Here is a 16,564-nt window from a genome sequence, read left to right as displayed (position 1 = left end):
CAAAAAAACAAACAACACTGGTACCATGCTGTGATTGTTAATATTGACTATCAATCTGACTGAATCAAGAAACCTAGAAGACTGCTAACGTACGATGGGTGTGTGTGGAACACAGTTCCAGAGACAATCAGATCATGAGGGCTCCAACCCAATAAATACATTAATCTTTTGAGGGATTCATAGTGATGGTATTATTGGGAAATAGTAAAAGGGAAGAGGTGAGACCTAGTTGGAGGACACAGCTCAATGGGGGCGTGTCCTTAAGGGTAATATCCTGCCCAATCCTTTCTATTATTTCTCTTTTCTCTGATTTTTATATACCATGAGATAAAATGACACACATTCCCAATGACAACATGTTCTGCTCAAGTACATGGGGATAAGCAACCATGGATTAAACCCTCTGAAATCATGAATCAAAATAAAGTTTTCTTCCCTTACATGGTTCTATAAGGTTATTCGGTTTTAGTGACAAGAGTAGTAATTAACACACGTACAATGTTGGGAAACCCTGCTGTTAGTTCTCCATGTCTGGATAGCCCTAAGGGGCTCGGCGCCAAATGGAAGGACTCCCCTTTTCAGCAGGGGGCCTCCTGCTCTCTTCCTGGCTTACCTGGAAAGTGCCACCAAGCACGGATGCCTGACCTTATTTGGAACATGACCTTTGGCATAGTTACCTGGAGTAAAAACTACCCCCAGGTTTTTTCTATATGATAATCAGGCATTGCCCACTACCACATGTAAATAAAGTATACTATGAGCACCTATCAGCTAAGGCTTTGGATATTGCCTCTAGTTCTCCCACTGAATAAACGGAGCTGTTTCACTGAGTCTGGAGCTGTATCACTGCATCTAGAGCTGTTTTTTTTTTTTCACTGCGCCATGAAACAAGCCTCCCCGGAAGGGCTTTCTTCCATCAGTGCTCACTGGCCATCCTGACTCTGTTCGCCGCTTCTGCTCCCCCTGCCCTCGTGGACCGGTGGCCAATGACCCGTGAAGAGAGGGAGAGACCCCCACAGTACAATACAGGTATAAGATGGCCATAACCTTGCTTCCTCAAGAAGTGAATAATACTACAAAGATATAGTTTTAACTATTAGACCCATGAAATTGTCAGAAATAAAAGATAAAAGGAAACAAGAACACACATCTCATTTAAAACAATTTTTTCCAGACAACTTAGATGCATAGTTTCTGTAGTATACATTTTTATAGTCTGTAAAGATACTTGCTGTACAAGCCCAGCAACCTCAATTCAACCTCTGGAACCCATGTAAAGGTGGAAGGAGAGAATCAACTCCACAAAGCTGTCCTCTGACCTCCATGCCCATGTACATGGATCCATACGTATTTGCACATATTAATTAATAATAATGAAAAAATAAATTGTAAAGGCCGGGCACGGTAGCATATGCCTTTAGTCCGAGCACTTGGGGGGTAGAGGCAGGCAGATCTCTGTGAGTTCAACGCTAATCTGGTCATCTACATAGTGAGTTCCAGGCCAGCGGGGGCTACAGGGAGATTTTTGTCTCAAAGACAAAAAAAAAAAAAGAAATAATGAACTCAGGACTTTGGCTTCTTAGAGAAGTAGTTATAATTTCTTAGCAAAAGAAACAACGTCTTGGAAAATATTTCCAGTTTCATTTGAAGGTTATTTTTGTCAGCAGTTAAAATTTAATCTGCAAGCTAAAGATAGGAAGTCATGACCATAAAAACTATCTAACCTCTGTTAGAAAGAGCTTACTTTTCTCTCATTAGTTAGGACTTTTGAGGTTTTTTTTTTTTTCAAAATTAACATACAAAGTGATGGGTTTCGTTACATTTTTAAACATCCTTTGTTTTTGTGATCTTCCTAATCTATACCTCTCCAATTTGTACCCTTCATTCTCCAAGAAGTCTTTCTACTTTCATGTCACATATATTTTATTACTGCCCCCCTTAAGAAACCTTTCTCCCAGCTGGGCATGGTGGCACACACCTTTAATCCCAGCACTCTGGAGGCAGAGGCAGGCAAATCTCTGTGACTTTAAGGCCAGCCTGGTCTACAGAATGAGTTCCAGGCCAGCTGGGGCCTATAGGGAGAGACAGAAAAAGAAAGGGAGAGACAGAAAGAGAAAGAAAAAGAGAGAGAGAAAGAAAGAGAATGAGAGAATGAAAGAAAGAAAGATAGAAAGAAAAAAGAATGAAAGAAAGCTTTTTCCCCTTCCATGGTTCTCTTTTTAGTTTTATGACCTATTCCACACCCTCATATACATATTAAAAATTAAAACCTTAAGACTTTCAATAGCATTGTATTTGTACTTCTTACAGAAGATGCCATGATGACATCATGTGCCATCATCCAATCAGGTAGACTGCGTGATTTCCCAGAAGGGTGGCAGAAGTCATCAGTTCCGGACAGGGGGTAAAGCTTTCCATTCACAGAGACAACACAGGTTCTTGAGTGTTCCTCCCCAAATCAGAGAACTTCAGTAATGCAGTCTTTGGGTAAGTATCGTTAAGTAGTAATCCAAAAACATTTCAAATTTATTAAGGAACCACTTTCAATAAAAACTAACATTATTTACAGTCTTAAAACAATAAAAACTTTTTGGATAGGCTGCCAAATGTTTATAGAACTTTTCCTAGACTATATGTTAACTAAATTTGAGTCTTTGTGGAAACAAAATGGAACAAACTAAAATAAGAAAACTATGACTACTCTGTGACAGGCTATGTGGTCTAAAGGAAACCCAAGTATGTATGACTCACAGTAACATATGTACACTACTTGTTCAATGCATTTCAATATTAGGATGTTCCTCAATGTCACATGAATGAGATTTCTGACAAATATAATGGGTTTTACTTCCTTAAAAAGACAAAAAATATAAACTAAAACAAATTCCTTAGAAAGCAAAAGTAGTAGTTCATATCACAAAATAATTCTTGAAAGCAGTGATTTCTTCTGCAGAACTCTCTGGCATAAGGACTAAACTTCTCTTACTGGTCAAAGCTGCACTGCTGAAAAGAACCAAACTCCAAGTGAACTTCACATTATACAATGACTTAAAGAGCCCCCTTAGGTAGCAGCTAGTACTTCATTTAAAATTGTCTGTATACAACTCTGCATGAGTACCTAGAAGAATCTGCTTAATGATGCTTCTTTGAGAACTTTGAAACCACAGAAATCCAAACATTAAGTCCTCTTGGCTCTGAATGTACTGCAAAACAAGGATTCTTCTTGATACTTTGCTGCCTCTGATAGCAGTAATCAACAAGCAGACAAAAAGGCCATGTTAATTTCAATACTAAATTACCCTGAAGCAAAAATAAGGTTGAGAATCAGAGCCTATGTCCACTAGAAATAAGTAATGTGAATATATATGTATGTTTCTAACAATATATACACACATAAATCACATATAAAACTCCTGAAGATAGTTTAAATAGTCATAAAATTTAATAGGAATGAAAAGGTAGATAATCAAATATTAAAAATTCAGTAAAATAACAGGGGTGCTTACCAGGACAAACAGTGATTTCTTCTGCAGAACTCTCTGGCATAAGGACTAAACTTCTCTTACTGGTCAAAGCTGCACTGCTGAAAAAGAACCAAACTCCAAGTGAACTTCACATAAAATAAATCAGAACACAGGTCCAAAAGTCATGGTGGGTCATTCACAAAGCTACAAGTAATCTAAATATCCTGTCCAATTTTACAACCAGGAAGCAAGGAATCTATAGTGAAAACGAGGCCAGAAATAGGGAAAGCATGCTTACAACTTTGCTTCCAGTGCAATCACTGAATGAAAAGAACCATTACCGTCACAAAGGAAAGTTCCAGAGTAAGAACTACCAGTGAATATCAGAGGCTGGTTACCTGTCTCAGTCTTCTGAAGGAAAGAGAAACATAAACTCAGAAGACATGGTGATTCTCCTAATAGCGTATGAGCTTTTCCTTACCTTGAAGCTTAATTTTCGCTTTATCTGAAGATAGAGCTTTCCAAGCAACGAAAGTAAAATAAATCCTCAAGTGTCCTCCAACAAAAATCTGCCCACACAAGCTGAATATCTCTTCTGAGAAAAACTTAATTATGAGTGGCTTCCCTTACCCAACCTGTTTTGCCCTGACTGCTCATGGAGTGTGATCTCTTTCTGACAAAGGAACACATGGCTGAGAGATCTGAGCATCTGAAAAACTCCCCTCATGCTTCATAGAGCTTTATGATTAGTTTGATCAAGTATGCAAGAAGATGTTTAAAAAAAAAACATAAATCCTTATATCAACCAAAAACCACAGAGAAGGGAGAATAACTACCACCGAGACTCGTGATATTTTCTAACTAAATCATGACAGGAAACCACAAGTGATTTCTCTCTCTAAATAAAACATTTCAGAGCATTTGTCATAAACCCAAGCCAGACACAGTTTACTCTGCATGTAACATTAGGGCTCTATTCAAAGAGTCCATCACAAAACGATTTGCTGACATTTATAAAATGGGCTAATCAATTTGAAGTCAAACCACATTGTATGTGATTTCAACTCTCTCCCGGTGACAAAGCTTATAATAATTTATTAAAACCTACATCTGCTCTGCACAGGCTCATCACAGTGAAGGAGAGAGGTCTACAGGGAGCAGAAGACCTACTCCAGCTAAAAACATTTCCAAACTCTTTTAACAGCAAGAGAATTAAACCAACAACATATTCTTCAGCCTAGGAACAAATACCTAGCACTATCCACCAAAAACCACTACCTAAAGTATAGTAAATGGCAACCAGGTCTTAAATTCCAAATGGGAAATGACAGTCACTCAATACAGAGTTAAGCTCTCAAGAAACTCCCAAAACTCAACTATCCAACAATGGGGGAAAGCTGACCCAATTAAATAATACGATTTATAATCAATTAGCTATTAGCTATTATGAAATTAAGAAAACTTACAAGGTAGCCCCATCAATCAATCATCAAGAATAATGGAGGAGGGACTAGAAAGATGGCTCAGTGGGTAAGTACATTTGCTGCTCTTGCAGACGACCTGGGTTAGGTTCCCAGCACCCATATGATGGCTCATAGCCATCTGTTACTCCAGTTCCAGGGGATCCAATTCTCTCTTCTGACTTCCACAGGCAACCAGGCACACAGATAGTGCACATCATACACACATACAGGCAAAATACTCAAACACATTTTTTGAAAATTTTAAAAAGAAAAATGGAGGCAATGCAAAGACAATTAGTTATAGTATCAGATTAGATACTAACACAGTAGCAGAGATAGAGTGAGAATTGTACAGAATCTGTGTGGACTAAACATTATGTAGGCTCTAAAGAGAATGCAAGTGTTGAGAGTAGACAAAAGAAATTTAAGATTTGGGAATGCATATAATAAGCACAGCAGACTAGTAGCTGTCTCTGTGAAAGCCAATGAAGGAAATCATCAGAACAAGAAAAAACAGAGTTTATCACAAAGAGATAAATAGAGGAAAAGCTCTGGAAATCCACAGTTAAGTAAAAGGATACTGGATATGCCAAGCACAGAAGCAAGCTAAACACATTAGCCACACAGTTCCTTGGCACAGGGAGGGGACTCAGAAGTCACTCTAAGGCAGATGAAAGTCAGGCAGTCCTACCCTTGGGGATAAGCTCTCAGTCCTCACAAGCCTCAAATCCAGTTGTGGATTTTGGTGAGACAGTGATTTCTCCAGCAGACAGGGCATCAGTGGAGAGAAATCCCATTTTGTTACACTGTATGGCTTGGAGGGCAGCTGTTAGGCACCATTTTATGAGAAAATCTATTGGGTTTTTTGTTTCTGGTGGGGTTTTTTTTTGTTTTTTTTTTTGTTTTTGTTTTTTTTTTGTCTTTTTGAGACAGGGTCTCCCCTAAAGCCCCAGCTGGCCCAGAACTCACTTTGTAGTACAGGCTGGCCTTGAATACACTGAGATCTGCCTGCCTGTGCCTCCCAAGTGCTGGGATTAAAGGCATGAGCCACCATGCCTGGCTGAGAAAATCTATTGTTAAAATCTGAAATACCCATGGGGACTGAAGAGATGGCTTGGCAGTTAAGAGCATAGGCTGCTCTTACAGAGGACTGGGGTTTGATTCCCAGCACTCACATGGTGACTAACAACCATCCTTAACTCCAGTTCCAGGGAATCTGACATCTTCTTCTGACCTCCATGGGCTCTGCACAACATAGATGCACTTACACAGAGGCAATACATTCATACACACAAAATAAAAAATAAAAATTAAAAATTAAAAACTCAGCTACCCTCTGGATCTAAGATCAGGAAACATCCATTGGTTGGGGAGCCTCCATTTGGCCTGCCACAGTCCATCAGTCAGGGAAGCCTCAGAAAGGCAGGTGTAGACAACAGAAGCCTTGGACCCTGACTGAAGGGTTTAGGCAACAGAAGGCTGGCTCAGGTTCGACCATGCATAAGAAAGACAGCCCTACCCTCAGTGGCCAGGAACAGATCTCATCAATTGAGACATACACTGGAGTTTGATAGTTTTCAACCTGAGGCCAACCGAGTATATCAAATTCTAGGGTCACCTACCTACATTCACTACTGTTAAAACCAAGAACTCTGAAGTTCTCAGGGTATAATATTCAAAAAGGCATCTCTCCAGCAAACGATTAAAATTCAGGAGGTCACGCCCAATCTGCTTGGGAGATACCCCTTAACTAAAACAACCATCCTAGGGGGCATGATATGGGCAATCTGTGCAGACAACACACAGGAAAACTGCTATGAAGACAACTCTGGATATCAAACACTTGTCCAATACAGACTCAGGCAACAGTATAAACTACTAAAGAAAGCCATGCACAGTCCAAGGTGCAACTGACCCTCTTCCTGACTCCATGTACATTATTCAAGGATTCAGAAGCTGCTGCAACACCTCATCTTTTCCTTTCCCTTTTGTTATTGTAGCTATGTGATTCTTTTTTTTTCCTACATGTTGTTCAGTAGTATTCTTTTATTACTGTTGCTACACACACACACACAGAGTACATAAGTGGAAAACAGAGGACTACTTTTGGGAATCAGTTCCTTCCTTTCACCATGGGTTCCAGGGATCAAACTCAGACCATCAAGTTTGTGCAGCCTTTTACCACTGAGTCATCTCACTGGCCCACAGGATCATTTTAAAAATCATATTGTATTTAAATTTTTTCATGTTTTTACTTATTATTTCTCTGCAAACATCTGTTTTTTTCATTTTTCCCATTTGGGCAATTTTTTTTCTTTTCTCTAATTTCTTTTTCACATTTTCAGCCCATGTTTCCTTCTTTTTCTCCTGTTCTCTACATTTAGTAGTATCTTGACTTTGTCTTATTGACCTTTTAAATTTTTTTGATTTTTATCTTATGTATATGAGTGTTTTGCATGTATATAAGTGCACCACATGCATTCAATGCCCACAAAGGCCAGACAGAAGAGGGTGTTGGATGTCCTAGAACTGGAGTTACAGACAGTTGTTAGCGGCCATGTGGATATTAGGAACCAAACCTGTGTCTTCTGCAATAGCAGTCAGTGCTTAACTGCTGAGCCACCTCTGCAGCCCCACCTTATTATTATTGACTTCACTTTTTTCTTTTTTTTTTAATTTAATAACCACATGATTAGAAGAAGCATTTCATTACAGCTTTACCATATTCAGTAACAATTTCCAGAGCAAAGATACATCTCTTTCAAAAGTGGCTATAAAATTTTTAGGAATTAAATACAGTTATGCAATATTGAATTCAGCATAAACCCTGTAAGATATAAAATTGAATGAGTTTTTACCCTTTAAAGAACATCTCCATTTTATTTTAAAATATGCTGTTTCCTACATTTTTAATGCTACTAACAGATGTTTACACATGTCTCTATAATCTCTATGTATCTGATTATTACTAGTCACAGTCAGTTACACTCAGATCCTTGGCACCTGAGTATGGATATAAAGTCAACAGGTAGATTTCGATGGTAATTTTTGAGACAGGGTCTCCCTAAAGCCCCAGTTGGCCTGGAACTCACTATGTAGACTAGGCTGTACTCAGTCTCACAGAGATTCACCTGCCTTTGCTTCCCAAGTACTGGGATTAAAGGCGTGTGTAACTTCACCCATCTCTTACTGACTTTTTAATACTCTTATATTTTTACTTTTTACTCCCTATGCTACATTTATTAAATTTTGCTTTTGAACTTTCTCACTATTGGGAATTACTTTTCTACAGTGTTGCTCTTTTCTTTTCTCCTTCCCCATGAGAGTCTTCTCTACCCCCTATTCTTTCTCCTTTAATCTAACCTTGTTTCTCCCCTTTGAATCTCCTTCATCTCATTCATTTACTATTTCCATATTTACCCTAAATAATATCTAACTTCATACCACATTCTATAGTAGTTTTGCATGTTCAGTTCTATGATCATTAGTGATCATGTATTAGTGAACTACAGCTGATTTTATGTGTATTTCTATATCTCATATGGTTTGATGTTGTTGCTGCCACAGCAGTTTGTTTCTTCCTCACTGAGTGGCAAAGAGGATTGAGCCTTCAAGAGTAGGCTGCTCAAAAAGTTCTACCTCCGAAGTCCAGAAGAGATATCCAAACCAACAGAGTCATAAATCACAACACTGAAATGTAAGAAACACAAAAAAGCAAGGTAATATGACTCCTCTAAAAGATCATAATCTTCAACTACTGAATTTAAAGGTATTGAAATAGGTAAAATGCAGATGAAGATAGAAAGATTTCCCACACTCATGGATAGGAAGAACCAATATTATAAAAATGGCTCTGGGCCAGCAAGATGGCTCAGCAGGTAAAGGTGCTTGCCTCTAAGCCTAACAACCTAGCTTCAATCCCCAGGACCCACATGGTAGAAGGGAGAACCAACTCCCATGATTGACTTCTAACCTTCACATGTACCATGGACTGCATGAACCTGCATACAAATGTGTGCGCACACACACAAATGCATACACCTGCATTCACACACAAAATGTATGCACCTGAACACGCACAAATGCACATGCACACACACACAAAACACACACACACATACACTGCATGCACCTGTGCACACATGCTCTAAATAAGTTATTTTTAAAAGCTCTATTCTGAAAGCAATCTACAAATTCAACATAATCCTCTCAAAATCTCAATGACATTTTTCATAGAACTAGAAAAAAATATCCTAAAGCTCAAATGAAAATATAAAGGTTTCAAAGACTTAAAGCAATCCTTAGCAGAAAGAGCAATACTTAAGATATGACAATACTCAATCTCAAATTATATTACAGAACCACAGCACTGTGCTGAAATAAACACAAACCTGTAGACCAATGGAATAGAAGAGAGAAGCCAGAAATAAACAAACCAGTTACTGCCATCTAACTTTTGACAAATCTGTCAACAACACAACAGAAAAAAGACTCTTAAATAATGCTGAGAAAACTGGATTCCACATGTAGAAGAATGAAACTGGATCCACACTTCTCATTCTGCATTAAAAATAATTTCAAGATGGGTCAAAGACCTTAATGTTAAGACCTGAAACTCTGAAAATGCTAGAGGAAAATACAGATAAAACACTGACATAAATGTAAGCAAGGATTTTCTGAACAGACTCCAGCTAGGAACGTGGCTTAGTGATAGAACGTGGCTCAGTGGTAGAACGCTTGCCCAACATGTACTAGGTCTTGGATTCAATCCTTAATACTGAAAAAATAAGTTGATCTCTGAATAGGAAGTCAGAAGCACAAGAAATAATCCCAAGAACTGACAAATGAGATTAAATAAAATTAAGAAACTAGAAACTTCTGTACATCAAAGGAAACAATCACCAAGTAAAGAGACAGCCTACAGAATGGGGAAAAATATTTTCCAACTACACATCAGACAAGGGATTATATCCAAGATATATATTTTTTAATATTTTATTATTTTAATTTTATGTGTAGGAGTGTATTGCCTGCATGTATGTAAGTGCACCCATGTCATGCAATGCCTGCAGCAGTCAGAAGGCATCAGATCCCCTAAGACGGTTGCTAGCTGCCATGTGGATGCTGGGATTCAAATCTGGATCCTCTGAAAGAGCAGTCAGTGCTCGTAACTGCTGAGCCATCTCTTTAGCCCCGCCAAGATATTTTTTTAAAACCACAAAAAAGTAAAATACCAGAGCTTGCAAGATGGCTCAGTGGGTCAAAGCACCTGCTGTCAAACCTAAACTCAATCCCTAGGACCTACATGGTGAAACAAGAGAACCAATTCGCACAAGTTGTCTTCTGATCTCCACATGTGTGCCGTGACATATTTACACACATACACAATGAAAATGTAAAAAGGAAAAAGACCAAAGAAACAAATCATCCAACCAGTAAATGGGTTTAGGAACTAATTCAATCATTCTCAAAAGAAGAAATACAAACAACCAATTAATAGTTAAAACTTTAGCCATCAGGGAAATGAAAATTAAAACTGCTCTGAGCTTCCATGGAAATCTCACCTCAGCCAGAATGGCTATCAAGAAAACAAATGACAACAAATACTGGCAAGGATATGGGGAAAGATGAACTCTTATTCGCTGCTAGTGAGAATTTAAACTTGAACAGCCACTATGGAAATCAATATGGAGGTTCCTTTAAAAAAAAGAAAAAAACTGAAAACAGGGCTGGTGAGCTGACTCAGGGGTTAAGAGCACACTGCTCTTCCAGAGAACCTGAATTCAATCCCCAGCATCCACATCAGGCGGCTCACAATCACTTCTAGCTTCAGCTTCTGGAGGATCCAACAGTTCTGGCTTCCTCAGGCACCTGTACTCACATGCATATACCCAAACACAGAGACACACATCTTCATGCAATTTAAAATAAATCTTTAAAAAATTGAAAGCAAAAGTAAGATGTGATGGTGCATACCTTTAACCCCAGCACTCAGGAGACAAGGGCAGGCGGATCTCTGTGAGATCAAGGCCAGCCTGGTCTACATGATGAGTTCCATGCCTGCTGGGACTACTGGGAGACACTGTCTCAAAAAGATTAAAAAAAGAAAAAAAAAATTGAAAGCAGAACTATTGTATGATTCATTCCTGGGTATAAACCTAAAGAACTTGCATATCCATGTTTATAGCCACACTGTTTACAATAGCTCGGAAATGGAATCAACCTAGATAGACGGATTTAAAAAATGTGGCATATACACAATGGGAAAAAAATTTTTTTGATGTGTATGAGTGTATTGCCTGCATGTAGGTAAGTGCACCCATGTCATGCAATGCCTGTGGAGGACAGAAGAGGCTGTCAGATCCCCTGAAACTGGAGTTACGGACAGTTGTTAGCTGCCATGTGGGTGCTGGGATTCAAACCCGGGTCTTTTACAAGAAGAGCCAGTGTTCTTAACCGCTGAGCCATCTCTCCAGGCCCCCAAAATGGAATTTTATACAGCCATAAAGCAAAATGAAATCTGGACAATTGCAAGAAATATATATGCGACAGGAAATCATTGTTAAACAAAATAAGCCAGACTCGGAAAAATATTGCATTTCTCTTATATACAGAACCTAGATTTATACACATATATTTGTGCATATATATTTACTACATATTTGTAGATCATGAAACTAGTAAGGAGATCATGAAAGGGGCGGAAGACATCTTAAGAGAGGTGAGAAACAGAGTAATGGAATCTATGTACTAGGAAAGCAGAAGTGGGGGAGGGGGCATAAAGAGGGCACTGGGGGGACAAAAAACAGCTGCACAAATGTAAGAAGATGGCATGATGAAACCTACTACTTTGTATGCTAATCTGAAATCAAAGCAAAGAAAGAAGGAACATGACCAGAAAGAACAAAAGAAGAACAAGGACAAAAAGAACAGGTCATAAAGAAACAGGCTAGGAGGCTAGCAGTTAAGAAAATAGCAGAAGCCAGGCATGGTGGCACACACCTGTAGTCCCAGCACTCAGGAGGCAAAGGTAGGGGGATCTCTGTGAGTTTAAGGCCAGCCTGGTCTACATATTGAGTTCCAGGCCAGATGGAGCTACAGGGAGACTGTTTCAAAAAAACCAAAAAAAATAAAGAAAGAATAGCAGAAATGATAACTTTTCAGGAATAACATGAAATTCATGCCAAGATGATTAGCGTAGATAAGAAAACATACACAATCTCTTCCAATCTTAATACTCTAGGCTTCTAAGGGCTGCATATTTGAAAACTTTGGTAGCTAAAAATGATTTCTCTTGAGCCAGGCGTGGAGGCTCAAACCTTTAATCCCAACACTCAGGAAGGATCTCTGTGAGACAGAGGCCAGCCTGGTCTACATAGTGAGTCCCAGGAGAGCAGGGACTACAAGGAGACCCTGCCTCAAAAAGGCCAGAAAAAAAAAATTTCTTTTAGTTTCTGCTAATAATAAAGATAAAAATTCCAGGGCTGGAGAAATGGTTTGGTCGTTAACAGCACTGACTGCTCTTGCAGAGGACCTGGGTTTGATTCCCAGCACCCACATGGCGACTACAAATCATCCTTACCTCCAGTTCCAGGGGAATCTGACGCCCTCTTCTGACCTCTGTGGCATTGCACGACATAGGTGCACCCACATATATGCAGGCAATACACTCATATACATAAAATAAAAGTATTTTTTAATTAAAAAAAAAAGATAAAAGTTCCCTGGCAAGTTTCTCTTGTGCAGTCTCATTCAGGGGATACATCTTCCTTATGCTGATACCATCAGAAAAGAACCGAAACCCATGGCAAAATACAATCTCACCTCTGTGAGACAGGTACAGAGTTTCCTTCTTCAGAAGTCTTCAGAACAGCTTCAGAAGTTTCTTCAACAAATAGCCCTTGGTAAGACTGCAAAGAAACATGAAGCATCCTAAATGCACAGATGAACGTACTGCTTTCCTCTGTTTATTACTTATTTATTCATTTGGGTGCATATGCACATGTGCATGTGGAGGCCAGAGGCCAAACTCAGGTTTTGTTCCTCAGGAGCCGTCCAACTTCCTTTGGGGCTTTTTTCTTTTTTTTTGGTCTTTTTGAGACAGGGTCTCCCTGTAGCCTCAGCTGTCCTGGAACTCACTATGTAGACCAGGCTGGCCTTGAACTCACAGAGATCCACCTGCCTCTGCTTCCTGAGTGCTGGGATTAAAGGCGTACACCGCCACGCCTGGCTGGGGATTTTTCTTAAAAAAAAAAAAATTGTTTATTCATTACAGGCACGCACTTGTGTGCGTGTATGCGTGTGTGGATACACATACCACAGTGTACATGTTACGATCAGAGGACAACCTGGAGTTGGAGCTGGTTCTCTCCTTCCACCATGTATGTTCCAGGAAGGAACATCAGGTCCTCAGGTTTGGTGGCCCCCCTCATTTTCTTAAGACAAGGTCTCTCTGGGGATACAAACCTGACTCAATAGGCCTTAACATATATGACAGAATGCATAAAATCCAGTGGGGGGGCACGAGGAGTACAGATAGAGTAGAGGGTCTAAGTATGATTAAGATATATTATATGAAATGTATAAAAACTCAATTAAATATATATATTGAAGGGGCTGCAGAGATGGCTCAAAAATTAAGAGCCTCTGGCTGATCTTTCAGAAAACCAGGTTTGGTTTCCAGCAACCACATGGCAGCTGACAACCATTCATAACTCCAGTTCTAGGGGATCTGATGCTCTTTTCTGACCTCTGCGGGCACCATACAACATGGACATACACACATCTAGGCAAATCATTCAAACACACAAAAAATAATAATATTTAAAAATATGTGTGACAGTGGCTTCACAGAATTATTACTGAATTAACAACATAATGTATGTAATGTACTCTGTAAAATGCAAAAAGCATTTTTAGTAAAAGAGAAAAACAGAGAAAGTCCACTTTTCAACAGAATCACCAACTGTTAACTGGCAAGATGGCTCAATGGGAAAAGGCATTTGCCACATAAGCCTGGAGAACCAAGTTCAATCTCAGGAATCACATAAACATAGAAAGAGAGTGTCAACTCCACAAAAGTCGTCCTTTGACTTCTGCATCTGTGCCTACTCATCTATCTACACACACACACACACACACACACACACACACACACACACCACAATAATACCGAAATTTTTTTTAAAGAAATACCACGTATGGGGCTGGAGAGATGGCTCAGTGGTTAAGAGCACTGACTGCTCTTGCAAAGGACCCGGGTTCGATTCCCAGCACCCACATAGCAGCTACAAACCATCCTTAACTCCAGCTCCGGGGGAATCTGAAGCCCTCTTCTGACCTCCACAGCATTGCACAACATGGGTGCACGCACATACATGCAGGCAATACACTCATACACAAAATAAAAATAATAAATTTTTTAAAAAAAAGAAAAAAAAAGGAATACGAAGTTAGGAAAAACACTGTAATCCTTGAAAGAAGTATAAGTATTCCAAGACGTAACTTAGGACATCCAATGAAAAAGGTTCTTTTTGTTACAAATTACCATGGATTTGCTACAGGGGTGTCTTTTAATAAAGGCTATGAGCTGGGCATGGTGGTGCACATCTTTAATCCCAGCACTCAGGAAGCAGAGGCAGGCAGATCTGTGTGAGTTTAAGGCCAGCCTTGTCTACATAGTGAGTTCCAGGCCAGCTGGGGTTGCTGGGAGACCTTGTCTCAAAAAGAACAAAAAAAAAAATTTTTTTTTTCATTAAAATACAGAAGCAATAAATGCTTCACCCAACTCTTTTTGTTTGTTTGGATTTTTTTTATTTGTTAGGTTTGGGGTTTTGTTGTTATTGTTTGTTTGTTGTTGTTTTTGAGATAGGGTCTCTCTGAAAGAGCCATCTGGCCTCAAGACCTCACGATACCAGGCTGGCCTCAATCTTACAGAGATTGCCTTAGTCTACCTCCCATGTGCTAAAATAAAGGCATTCACCACTGCTCACTCAACTCTTTGAACTCAGCAACCTCTTCTTTAAAAAGAAGTAAATACTGACATCTAGTGTACATGTAATAGAATTTTGCTGATTTAGGGGGCTACAAAATGACTTCCTAGTTAAAAGCACTAGTGGTCTTCCAGAGGACCAGAGTTGGGTTGCCAGCACCCACATCTGGCAGTTCAAAAAACACCTGCAACTCTAGATCCAGGGGATCCAACATATTCATGTGCACATATCCACACACATATGCACAATTAAAATCTTTTTAAAAAAGAATTTTGCTGATTTAGAATGATTAAATATGTTTGAAGACTTCAGAGGTAATCAAGACACTAATCAGTTTTAAGATATCTTTATATCTACTTTCAACTAAAGCACATCTCAAACTTTCCTACTATAATGTTTAAAATTTGTTGTGTGCCTATTAAGTATCAAGTCTCTCGCAATCACTTTATATGCATATCTCCTTTAATCTTCATAAGAACTTCGTAAGAGAAAACTATCAAATTATTTTAGAAATGAGGAAAGTGAAATTTCAAGAGGTTAAACAGTCTGCCCCAAATCACAGTTCATCAAAAGTGAAGCTAGGATCTGCTTGGCCAGGGTGGCCAAAGCGATTCTCAGATAGTAACCCAGCATTGAACTGGGAAAATGAACAGTAGACCCCAATCTTATCTAAAGGAATACTGGCAACTGATTGCTGCTAGATGAGCAATAGCTGACCCACCTAAAACAAAGACCTCTAGAAAGGCTGACTAGATTCACCAGAAGGGCAAGTAGCGGGGAATGGCTGGGGGTGCCGACAACACAGCAGACAGTAGCACGGATATCAGAGTATAAGGGCTCTAGTGGGGGGAGGGAGGCTATGGGAGGGTGCCATCTGGGAAGTGGGTGTATAGTTGAATAAGATGGTTTGGGATGTTCTGTGTGACACACACGTGCACACACACACAAGTCAATAAATGTTTTAAAATGTGTTATATTTGAGGAGGAAGCATGGAAATTTACATTATGCTAATTAGTAGAGGTGATAAACATTACCATTGAAATCTACCTGATGACATTATAGACATACACAGGTGCCAAGGATCTGAGTGCAACCAATTATGATTAGTAATAATCAGATACATACAGATTAGAGACACATATGCCAACATCTCAGTGTTGTAAAAACAATGAGTCTCTGTAAGAAACAGTATATTTTAAAATGAAATGGAGATCTTTTAAAAATATTATAAATGCTTTTAAAAGTATTTTTACAGTACTTTCACATATCCAACTTCTACTCCTTAGGTGTTGACTCTAAGATTTTTGGTTTTAAAAGTTTTTTAAAATGTTTTTGGAGGCTGGAGAGATGGCTCAGTACTTAAGAACACTGGCTGCTCTCAAAGAGGGACCTGGGTTTGATTCCCAGTACCCATATGGCAGCTAACAACCATCTGTAACTCCAGTTCCAGGGAATCTGACACTTTCTTCTGGCCTCTGTGGACATTGCACTCATGTGGGAACTTACATATATGCAGACAAACACTTATACACATAGAAATAAAAATAATAAAAAAAGTCTTAAAAAAGAGGGTTAAGGGCTGGAGAGATGGCTCAGTGGTTAAGAGCACTGACTGTTCTTAACCCAGGTTTGGTTCCCAGTACC

The 16,564-nt window shown here is 39.2% G+C and overlaps 1 protein-coding gene across 3 annotated transcripts in view; it reads right to left on the bottom strand.

Moving 5' to 3' along the window:
• Uimc1 (ubiquitin interaction motif containing 1) overlaps positions 1–16,564 on the bottom strand; it is a 131,006-nt gene that overhangs the window by 56,060 nt on the left and 58,382 nt on the right. For 2 of the 3 annotated variants that reach the window (XM_017801729.2, XM_029570513.1), the window contains 2 exons: positions 12,752–12,837; positions 3,507–3,583 (listed from right to left, as the gene is read on the bottom strand). In XM_017801729.2, the coding sequence (XP_017657218.1) occupies positions 3,507–3,583; positions 12,752–12,837 (163 nt within the window). The remainder of the gene's footprint in view (positions 1–3,506; positions 3,584–12,751; positions 12,838–16,564) is intronic. The other variant, XM_017801728.2, reaches the window with a different exon arrangement.

The sequence above is a fragment of the Nannospalax galili genome, unplaced genomic scaffold (assembly GCF_000622305.1).
Source record: "Nannospalax galili isolate Female #2095 unplaced genomic scaffold, S.galili_v1.0 scaffold762, whole genome shotgun sequence".
NCBI classification, from domain to species: domain Eukaryota; kingdom Metazoa; phylum Chordata; class Mammalia; order Rodentia; family Spalacidae; genus Nannospalax; species Nannospalax galili.
This window is presented reverse-complemented; position numbering and strand designations above follow the sequence as displayed.